The 12,241-nt window shown below is 32.5% G+C and overlaps 1 protein-coding gene across 4 annotated transcripts in view; it reads left to right on the forward strand.

Annotated features, from left to right (window-relative positions):
- NCAM2 (neural cell adhesion molecule 2) overlaps positions 1 to 12,241 on the forward strand; it is a gene marked incomplete at both ends in the record, with an annotated part of 481,818 nt that overhangs the window by 317,417 nt on the left and 152,160 nt on the right. For all 4 annotated transcript variants that reach the window (XM_079704995.1, XM_079704996.1, XM_079704998.1 and 1 more), the window contains one exon: positions 6,880 to 6,997. In XM_079704995.1, coding sequence (XP_079561121.1) covers positions 6,880 to 6,997 — 118 coding nt within the window. The remainder of the gene's footprint in view (positions 1 to 6,879; positions 6,998 to 12,241) is intronic.

Consider the following 12,241-nt stretch of genomic DNA (forward strand, 5'->3'; position numbering starts at 1 on the left):
TTATGTGACTGATTTATTTCACTTAGCATAGTATCCTCAAGGTTCATTCATGTTGTAGATATACTACAACAAATAGTTAAAATTTTCTTTTCTTTTTCGAGGCTGGATAGTATTCCATTTTAATCATATACAAGATTTTGCTTATCTATTTATTAATCTATGGGTATTTGTATTGCTTCCACTTTTTAAATATTATGAATAATGTTGCCATGAACATGGATGAGCAAATATCTCTTTGAGGCCTTGCTCAAAATCCTTTTGAGTATATACCCATAAGTGAAATGGCTGGATCACATGGCAATTGTATTTTTAATTTTTTGAGAAACCACCATACTGTTTTCCATTTTCCATTTTCCCAATAATGCAAAAAGTTCCAATTTCTCCACGTCCTCACTAACACTTGCTATTGTATTTTATTTTTTAATAGTAGCCTTCCTATTAGATATGAGGTGGTATTTCACTGTAGTTTTGATCGGCAGTTCCCTAAGGGTGCTGTTGAGGATCTTTTCATGTGCTTATCTGCCATTTGTGCCTCTGCTTTGGATAAATGTCTATTTAATTTATCTTGCTTATTTTTGAATTGGGTTATGTATTTTTTTGTTGTTGCTGAATTTTAGGAGTTCATTATCTATTCTGGATGTTAATCCTTTATCAGATATACAATTTTTAAATATTTCCCCCATTCTGCATGTTGCCTTTTTACTCTTTTTGTTGTTGTTGCCTACACCTTTGGTATCATATTGAAGAAAACATTGTGAAATCCAATGTCATGAAGCTCTTGCCTTATTTTTTTTCCTAAGAGTTTTATAGTTTGTAGGTCTGATTCTTTCTGAGTTAATTTTTGTATAGTGTCCTCTTATAATCCTTTTTTATTCCTTTGGAATTGTTAATGTTTCATTTCTGATTTTAATAATTTGAGTTTTATCTTTTTTTTTTTTTTTAGATGTTGGGGATAGGAGTTTATTAATCTATTTATTTATTTTTGCTGTGTTGGGTCTTCGTTTCTGTACGAGAGCTTCCCCTAGTTGTGGCAAGCGGGGACCACTCTTCATCGCAGTGCGCGGGCCTCTCACTATCACGGCCTCTCTTGTTGCGGAGCACAGGCTCTGGACGCGCAGGCTCAGTAGCTGTGGCTCACGGGCCTAGTTGCTCCGCGGCATGTGGGATCTTCCCAGACCAGGGCTCGAACCCGTGTCCCCTGCATTGGCAGGCAGATTCTCAACCACTGCACCACCAGGGAAGCCCAGTTTTATCTTTTTAAATCTTAGTCCATCTAGCTAAATTTTTGTCAATTCTGTTGATCTTTTTAATAAAGCAACTTATGGTTTCATTAATTTTGTCTATTATTTTCTATTCTCAATTTAAAATTTTTTGTTCTAATATTTATTATTAATTTTCTTCTGCTAGCTTAGGTTGTGTTTATCCTTTTATTCTGGTTCTTTATGTTAAGATTAATTTTTGACATAACATATGGGCTTTCCTGGGGAATGTCCTACATGCTCTTGAGAAAATGTGGTTACTCTCTTTTTTTGGATAGAGTATGCTGTATATACATGAGAACTAGTTGGTATATTGTGTTGTATGAGTCCTCTATTTTCTTACTTATCTTCTGTCTGGTCATTCAATGCATTATTGAGGCTGTATTGTTGAAGTCCCCAACTATTATTGTAGGACTATTTCTTCCTTCAATTATGTCCGTTTTTGCTTCATGTATTTTGATGGCCTACTGTTAGGAGCATAAATATTTACAATTGTTATATTTTCTTGCTATATTGAAACATTTTTTAATATACAATGTTTGTTTCCTCATAAACTTTTTGATTCAACGTCTATTTTGTCTATTCCTATAGTCACCCCTTCTCTTTTTTGGTTATTATATCTTTATCCTTTCACTTTCAATCTATTTGTGTCTTCATTATTGACAGTGAATCTCTTATAGATAGGACATAATTTTATCATGTGTTTTTAGGCATTGTGCCAACCTCTGTTTGTTTATTGAAAAGTTTAATCTATTTCCATTTAAAGTAATTATTGATAAGGAAGGACTTCCTTCTGTCATTTTGCTGTTTGTTTTCTAAATGTCTTATAGATTTTTTTGTCTCTTCATCTCCTACATTACTATCTTCTTTTTGTTTAGTCAATTTTTTGTAGTGAAACTTTAAAATTATTTTCTCATTTTTTTGTGTGTGTATATTCTGTACTTATTTTCTTTGTGGTTATTGGTGGTATTGCATATAATGTCCTAAAGTTATAACATCCTAATTTAAATTTATACTAGCTTAACTTCAATAAATATAAAAAAAATAAAACTCTGCTCCTTTAAAGCTTAACTCCATTCCTTTTGGTTGTTGATATCACAAAATTACATTTTTATGCATTTTGTGTCTCAAAACATGAACTGACAATTCTTTAAATTGCATTAGTCTCTTAAATTATGTAGAAAACAAAATCTGGAATTATAAGACATAGTTAAAATCATACTAATATATTTTTTTAAATATATATTAGTCTCAAATCGTGTAGAAAAAAATGCAGTTACAAACTGTTGTTACAGTAGTACCAGCTTTTTTATTGCCCATGTATTTACATTTATTGAGCTCTTTATTTCTTTATATGGCTTTGAATTACTCTCTAGTGTCCTTTTATTTCATCTTGTAGGACTCCCTTGAGCATTTATTGCAGGACAGGTCTAGTGGTAACAAACTCCTCCAGCTTTTACTTATCTGAAATATCTTAATTTCTCCCTCACTGTTGAAAGGCAGTTTTCCAGGATATGGGTTTCTTGGTTGACAGTTTTTTATTTTTTTCCTTTTAGCACTTTGAATATATCTACCAACTGCCATCTGTCCTCCAAAGATTTTGATGCAAAATCTGCTGATAATTACTGAGGATCCCTTCTATGTGATGAGTCACTCTTCTCTTGCTGCTTTCCAAGATTTTCTCTTTGCGTTTGCCTTTTGAAAATTTCATTATAATGTGTCTTGGCCTGGTCCTCTTTGAATTCATCTTAGTTGTAGTTTGTTGAGCTTCTTGGATGTTTATATTCATAGCTAAACTTTTCAGCCATTATTTCTTCATATATTCACTCTGTCCCTTTCTCTCTCTTCCCTTCTGGGACTCCCACTGTGTGACTGTTGGTCTACATGATTATGTCCCACTGGTCTTTTAGGTTGTATTCACTTTTCTTCAATCTTTTGTTTTTCTGTTTCTCAGATTCAAGAATTTTCATTGCCTTATTTCATATTCACTGATTCTTTCTTCTGCTTACTCAGATTTGCATGTGAATCCCTCTAATGAGTTTTTCATTTCGGTGATTGTAATTGTAAGATTCAGAATTTCTTTCTGGCTTTTTTTTTTAGGTTTTCTATATCTTTATAGGTATTTCCATTTTCTTCATATATTGTTTCCTTGAGTTTTTCCACTTCTTTCTTCAGTTCTTTGAGTATCTTTTAGACAGTTGTTTGAAAGTCTTCATCAAGCATATCTTCCCTCAGGTCTTTTTCAAATTTTCTATTGATTTAATTTTTCTTTTGAATGGGCCATACTTTCCTATTTCTTTGTATGCCTTGTGATTTTTTTTTTCTGAAAACTGAATATTTGAACATAATAAGTGCTTCCTATGGAAATCAGATTCTTTCTCAATCCCAGGGTTTACTGTTACTGGTTATTATTATTATTATTGAAGGCTGTCTTATGCTAAATGTCAGCCTGAGATGTAAATTTAAGGTATCCTCAGGTATTTTCTAAGCCTACACCTTTCCCTGGACATGCATGGTCACTTTCTAATATGTCCATTATATGCAGTTGTTTTTGAATGTCCTAGTCTTTAATGTCTGGCTCCCAAAATGGTAAAAAGAGAAAAATGAAGGGGGGACTAAAAGAATGAGAGTTAATTAAATCCCCAGATCTCACAGTTGTGGGAGGTATAACAACAATGGCCACCACCTCTTCATCTGCACCTCTGTGATCAAAAGCATCAGTCAGTGATCAGTGCACAGATCCTTGATATCTGAATGACAAAGTCATTTTTGCCTATGCTGGCTTTCTTTGTGCAACCTACACTAGGAACATGTGCACAGCTTCCTGCCTCAGATGGGGAGGGGGATAGGTAGATGCCAGTGTACTAACAGCTGAAACTGACCAGTATTAACAACAGTTTATCTTCCATGTCTTTGCCTGGAAGTGGCAAACATTCAATAGACTCCACAGTTTCAAGATAGTTACATTAGACAGATTGTGACAGTGCAGTTGCTGTGTAGGTGTGGAGACAGATGCCTGGTACTTCCTACTCTGCTATCTTCCCCAAGTCCTCTCTTATGTGAATGTCTAAGTGTCATTCAGCCTTAAAAGTAAAAACAAGAAAAGGTAATTATGAAAAGGCCGAGTCTTAAGATTAGCAGTCCTCTGCCAGTTAAAGGATCTACATGTGAATATATTTGATGATATACATTTAGGAAAGATCTGAATAATCAATAAATTAGAAAAGAGTTGCTTTTCTGACAATGGTAGAGTGGAGATTGTTATCCCTATCCTGAATAAATTTGTAGAAATTATTGGCATTTGTTGATCAGAACCATACAAGTATTTCATGGTTAATACAGTATTCTTTATCTTCCAAAAAACATTTGAAGGAAAGTGGGTGGAGAAAAAGACTGCAAGACACAGAAGACACATAGACTAGCTGGATTCCACTGTTAATGAAGGGGGATTAAGATGTCAAGTTAGTGATGTCTTTGGTGCATAAGCAGCCAGTGAGGGGAATTATAACTTGAAGGTGAACCAAAGCTTCCATGTAAGTAAGTTATGGAGCTACTTCTCTACACATCCCCATGTTTCTTGAAGCTAAAATATAAAAACAGAAACTTACAAAGGATTGACTACTTAATGGGTACAGAACATAAATCTTGGTAAAGTTATTAAAACTGGACATTTTAGATATAGTCAAATGCCAAAAGTATTTTTAAAAAGATAAAATAGAGTAGATGCTGGTCTTGTGAGAAAAATATAATCAGATGAAATATAATTGTTACCTCTTTTAAAATTATCTAATCGAACTCAACAGTGAGTTCAGAAGCAATAAGGTAATATATGTAAAAATGCTGTACAGTCTAAACAGTAGCTAACAAACTGCCTGAACATCTTGACATCTGAACTAGTGAAAACCTCTGCAGATTTTGATGCTATTTTTCTTCAGAATAGTTCTAGAATTACTCTTCAAAGTATCTCAAAGTATCTAAACATGTAATATTAATATTTTTCTACTAATCTACACTACAAGTAAGAACACATATGTCATTAGCAGAGTTAATATATCATAAAACACAGAGATTAAGATTTGTTAATTCTTAGAGATCATCCAACAAATACAGTTCACTTTATAGATAAGAAAATTATGATAAAGAATAAATAACTTGTTTAGGTTAGTAACAGTAATAGGACAAGAACTGGAACATATGGCTCTCCTTTTGAAAATGATTCTATCTACATGAATGCTATAGAATACTATAGTCAAATTTCAGTGACTTAAAATGCAGAGTTAACATCTGAAAAGAAAAGTCCATTCTATTGTAATACTAGTAATTATTATGTTACTTTACAGATAGCATGACATGTCATGCACCTTGTGTCTAAATTCATAAAGGCAGAAACTTGATTAATTGTGCTTAATTACTAAGAAACATATCAGTTCCTATCCCCACCATCAATTGTGATAATGCAACATCAGTGTTGACCTGAAAGCTATTGTAGAGATATTTAATTAAAATCACATTTCTAAGTGCCTGTCTGGTCATGTTGTTTAGGATATGTAAAATCAAATGTATTAAATAATTAATTTTAGGAATATCATTTCATCATATTCAATTGAAAAATCATAAAAAATGTACATTAAATACAAATTTATGCTTTACTTTGAAATTTTAGCTTCTGTTATGGATGTCATTGATTCGTTTATTGCAAACAGTGCATTTCAGTAACAGTTTCAATGTGTTCAAAATGTGCAACATATACAGTTTTTGCAATGTAATTAGTTAGAAATTGGGGAAGCTTAATTTTAAAATTGAATTGTTCATGAAAATCTATTCATACTCTCTATGGATAAAGCAATTTCTCTTCATAAAATGTTCTATAGCTGTTTGAAGAAATTAAGTGTAGTTAATCGGAAAGAACATTATGGTTTGACACTTAATTTGAAAGCCCTGTCTTGAAGAAGTGAATGTTTGCTTATAGAAGTACATACACTGATGAGAACCCAAATAAGAAATCCATTTATGCTCCAAGTAGATCTCAGTATTTATGTAAGTCAGGGTGGTATTGTCTGTCTTTCTGTAAGAAATAGTTCATAAAAGTGTGTGTAGGGCTTCCCTGGTGGCGCAGTGGTTGAGAGTCCGCGTGCCAGTGCAGGGGACATGGGTTCTTGCCCCGGTCCGGGAAGATCCCACATGCCGCAGAGCGGCTGGGACTGTGAGCCATGGCCGCTGAGCCTGCACGTCCGGAATCTGTGCTCCGCAAAGGGAGAGGCCACAACAGTGAGAGGCCCGCGTACCGCAAAAAAAAAAAAAAAAAAAAAAAAGTGTGTGTATATGTAAATATATATATATATATATATATATTTGCTAAAGTGTCTAGTTTATTTTTAGTCTAGTTTAATAGATTAAAAATAGTAAAACTGCATTACAGTGAATTATCTAATTATTGTACATTAGAAGACAGATCAGTGATTTTAGTCATTTTACTATGCAACCAAGTCAGTCCTCTTGATATAAGTACAGAAGTTGTAAAGCTTAGTTTTAAAAGAAAATTAACAACAGTAAGAATGTTCCAGTGGTGTTGGTAAAATGTTTTTCATCTCTATTTAATCTACATTTGTCTGTTTTTCAGTGCCGCCAGCAATCACAATGCATCAGAAATCCTTTAATGCCACAGCAGAGAGAGGAGAGGAGAGGACATTTTCCTGCAGAGCCTCTGGCTCTCCTGAGCCCACCATTTCCTGGTACAGGTAAGTTATGCACCCACATCCCTTTGGCTTGTGTCCATAGTCAGGCTTCTGGAAAAATATTTACAGTCTTATCATTCTGTCCAGAATGGAAACATTGTTTATGAATTTCATTTGAAAATGATTTTCGTTTTCAGTTAAGTTGGTTAAATTAACTTGTTAAAGAGAGCAACAGAATGATTTAACACAAGTCAAAGGCTGCTCTTATAGCCCTGGTCATTTTATCTAAAAGGTGTGTTTCTGGCCAAAATGGGCCACGAGCCCTGTGACAAATTCAGCCATTTTATTGTTCCTACTAGAGAGTACCCACAAGTGGGAATTCTAGTATGGATGGCACCACTGTTGTATGTGTACAAAATTATATTTTATTAAATATAATTGCATATTTTATTTGTGTACCATATTATTACAGAAAAAGCTAGTTATGTAGAGTTAAATTTCAATAAATTTAATGTTATGTAACAAAATGTTGAAATGAATGAATTCTCTATTCTAAATCTATTGTTTTACAGTTCACTTTTATATTTTTTTTGAATTTTTAAACGTTATTTGATTTCTATTAACATCAAACAGATATCAAAATATTCCACTCTTTTAGGTTGTGTCTCACACTGTTAAAAGTGAGACAATTAAAGTATAAAAATGGACAGTTTTTAAATATGTATTAGTTATTAATTGAGGTTACTACTCAAGCAAATCTCTAAACATTTATAGAATCACTTCTATACTTCATAATTCATATACTATAAGAATAGTCAAAAGAAAACAATTAGAAATTTATATTCAAATTGGCAAAAGTGTCCATAATAAGGATTAGGTTTTAAAAACATATTTTAAGGAGAATAATTGAAATTCAAAACTATTTTTTATTACTTTCTGAACATTTAATGATACTATCTTCAAGTTTCAAACCTTTATTGCTTTAACATAGCAGGTAGCAATAAACAAGATATTTCTTCAGACAGGGGTTTTTAGAAGTTCTTTGCAGACAATAATTCCTTTCTGACACACGGTTGGTATTTTTAAAGGGATTACACATCAAGTATTAACACATTCACCCCAGATAATTATCATGTATCCCAGAGACTTCTGGTTTCTAGTGTGTATCCTAAATAGCCAATATTAGCTCTAATCACAGCAAGCAAAAGCTCCTGGATCATTCATTACAATGAACAAATATTGGTCTAGAGTCTTATCCTCATCATTTTATCTTTCCGGAGAGACTGACTTTCAGTTTAGACTATTTTCTTAAAGTTTAACATTTGTTTAAAATTCTCATATGTAAGTAGAAATATAATTATCATACAGCTTAGAATAAATCAGATTCAGAGACTAATATAATTGAATAATTTAAAATCATGATTTTGCACCTCCATTTTTTCATATGGCATTAGCCTCATCATTTGGATGGAATAAAATAATAATTATTCTAGTAGCTGGATATATAATATATAATGCGAGAATGGGAGTATGTGATAGTGTTCTTAACAGAGGTAAAATTGGTATCAGAGGGAAGTTTTCATTGTGACATATTTATCTGTAGATATAGACATGTTATCTTTGTGAAAAAAATTCCAAAAAGTATTAGGGCAGCAGTGCAGAGAGAAAAATCCAGACACTACCCCTTGCATAGAGATAATATTTCCAAGAGGTATGAGTGAAACCAGTAAAGAAGGTAGTTGAAGACCAAACATTGAGGAAAAATCAGAAATTTTCACAAAGAGAACCAGGAACACTTGGTGACATGAAAACCATAGTGGGAGTAAATGCAGAAACTCTTAATATCACTTTCTTCATTTACATTCAAATGTTTCTTCTACTTCCATTGAGAATACCATATAGATTTTTATTGTTAGCCCTTTAAATTGGTGAATTCCATTGATTTTCAAATGCTAAAACAACCTTGAGTTGCTTGGAATGAACTCACTTGTAATGTCTAATCTGATTTTAATCCCACCAGAGTATTTTTCTTCATTCTATTTTTTTATGTCTATAAATTTGATGGAGGCCTTTTTTCATCTTCCATTTCTCTCTTACCATGCCCACCCATATTTTAATTCCTTTAACATATAGAATATATTTTAATAGCTATTTTAATGGTCTTGTCTACTAATTCTATCATCTGTATCATTTCTGGCTGTTTTTTATTGATTGACTTTTTTTCCTTGTTATAGGTCATATTTTCCTACCTATTTACTATCCTGTCAATTTTTTACTGGGTTTCAGACATGGAGAATTTTATGTTTTGAGGTGTTGGATATTTTCACGTTCTTTTACTTTAGCTTTGAATAGAGTTAAGTTACATGGAGAAAGTTTGATCTTCTGGAGGTTGCTTTTAGCCTGTTTTAGGTGTTTACAGAACAAGCTGCAGTCTAAGATTAACTTGGCTTCATTACTGAAGCAGTATTCTTGTAAGGATGCAATTTAATGTGTTTAAATTTGTGTTTTAGGAGGTCTTTCTACTCTGGATGATAAGTATGCAAATTATTCCTGGTCTTTTGTGAGGTCCTGGGATTTTTGTGCTTTATCTTTTCCAATGGTCCTTTCCTTACTCTTGGAAAACCTTACTAGAGTACACTCACTGATTAGTACTCAGTTAAAGATTGGCTGGAAACCTCTGCATATCTCTGTAATTCTCTTTCTTGTGCCTTCTTCTCACATTTTCTTACCTGCAAATTCTAGCCACTTTAACTTCTATCAACTGAGAATTCTGTCTTCCAATTCAGATACACTGCTTGACTCTGTATGGGTTCTTCCTCTCTAACGGGCAGCCTGGAAACTGCTTTCAGGTAGTAAACTATGGTGGTCCTCAGAGGTCACTGTCATGTGCTACCTGTTGATCAATGGTTGAAAACTGTTATTTAATCTCTGTGTCCAGTGTTTGTGTTGTTTAAAATGAGAGAGTAAATATGGTTTTGTTACTCCACTATGGTCAAGAGTGGAATTGTTCTCCCTTTTTTATCATTTCCATGAATCCTCTAATACTAACCCTTACTTTCTTTTGCCTGGAAAAGTGGCATTTAGAGAAGTGGTTAGAATTTCAAAGGATGGCCCAGTGGAATTTCATCAGAATCCTCTGGGAGTCTTTTTCAGACATTGACATTCCACAGAAATGTACTATGAATAACAATGAGTACTTTCTATATTATGGGTTTGTTGAGAGAGAAGTATTAAGACCTATTACCTGAGTTATTATTCTTTAATGATGTTTTTAAATTGAGCTTTTTAAGGGAACATAATCTTTACAACCTGACTTCCTTTAAATTCTTCAAGACCTACCTATCCACTTCAAAGCTCAGATCATGGATTTTTTTCCCATGAAAATTCCCAGAGTATTCCAGCCATCATCTTTTCCATTCTCTTCTATTATAATAGATACCCTACCCCACCCCTCCCAACACACACACAAAGTTATGAATAAATGCATTAATGGGATCAATATTACCATGTATTACTAGCAATCAGGCTATGAATTCTTCATGATAGGTGACCCTGTCTCACTCATTTGCTATACTTCAAACCTTTAGCACAATATTTCACATGAAGTACAGAAATAATCTCTTTATCATAAAGAACACTAGAACTTAGTTAACCTGCTGCTTATATTACAAACTAAACCTAAAAGTCTCTTCATCTGTGAATTGACGGGTGGGGAAATCATACTTAAAATTGAGTTCTCTGATCTGTGAATGAGGGTGGAGAGGGAAAATGCACATCTGAAAGCTAATTGTATTTAACCAGGTAATAATATAGGGAAAATGTTTCCTAAGCCACAAATTGCTGAAACTTCTAGATGATGATGATAATGATGATAATGAGACAAACAAATACTTTTTTCTTGACTAGATTAAGAAATATATTGTATCACTAATTGTGGTGAAAGCCTTATCCATACATAAAATTCTAGGCAAAAATTCTGAAATCTTGTCATTATTTATACTTCTAAATATTTGATTAGTGAAAATATGAAAAAAAATCAGAAAAATACAGAGCACTATATACTTTTGTCACTAGTATTTTTTAAGACCTAATTTTTCACCACTCATGAATTTTTGCACATTTCATGTTGTATTTAAACATATCAATAAAAACTGGAAAAATAGATGTTACTGAGTCATAGAAAGACAAGGACTGTCTTAAGATATGTGGCAGTACTTTCTAGAAAGCAGAACTAGAATTCACTGCAAAGATCATTTAGAGTATCAGAAAAATATTCTGTTTCATTCTAGGTAAGATTTTTAATAATCCTTTAAGATATTCCTCTTTTTTAATTTACACTTGTATGGACAAGTAAATTCCCCCTACCCCTAAAGATAGATCCTAAGTTTTTACATTAGTGGGTCTTTAAATCAATTAATTGTCCATTTAACCATGTTGACAAGTAAGAAAGGAGAAAGAAGAGGAGAAGGAGGAAGTGGAGATGAGGAAAATAAAAAAATATGGAAAATAATGTACAATATAAGACTTCACACATATTAAGGGGAATCGTAGAAATTGTTTCAGGTTTAAATGCATGTAAAATATTTTTTTTACTGTAAGTTATTGTAAAGTTTTACTGTAAGTTATTGAAAAGTTTGAAAGATGTTGTTTTAATGGACAAAACTAGAATTGAAAAAAAATGAACACTATTTCAGTCCAGAAAAACCTTGAAAACTACCTAAAAATATTTATATCTGAGAAAAATTTCTTCTCCTCACTAATTAATTAAATTGTTATACATAGCATAATTTCTATAACTGTTTTCATGTAATTCTTTCCTCTTACCCTTTTATTGGCAGTACCTATGTGCAATATAATTCATTATTTATTTAAATTGCATTTACTTTGTCTTTGAAGGGTGTTTCTGTAGAAATTATATTAAACGTGTCCCTGGAACCTAGTAAAGAAGTACATTTCATAAATATGTGTTGACTCACTAACATGAAATGTGTGTTTGGAATTTAAATCAGCAAATATTTTTTTTTCTTTTTTGCTAATAATCAAAGTGAAAATTGAATAAAAGTGTTTTTTGCCTAAGATGAGTGTCAAGATTTCAACACAGCTCAAACGTTATTCTTGTTTCTAAAGTCAAAACAACTTTCAAGTATAATTTGAATATTTATGCATTAAATTCTATTCAGCTAGTAAAAGTGTATGTTTGACTGGAATATAACTTTATCTGTCAATGACAGTAGCCATGAAATATTGACATTTACAGGTCAAAAAGTTGAGTATGATATGCTCTTAAGTTATGAAGTCAGATTTACG

Source organism: Hyperoodon ampullatus, assembly GCF_949752795.1.
Source record: "Hyperoodon ampullatus genome assembly, chromosome: 5".
NCBI classification, from domain to species: Eukaryota; Metazoa; Chordata; class Mammalia; order Artiodactyla; family Ziphiidae; genus Hyperoodon; species Hyperoodon ampullatus.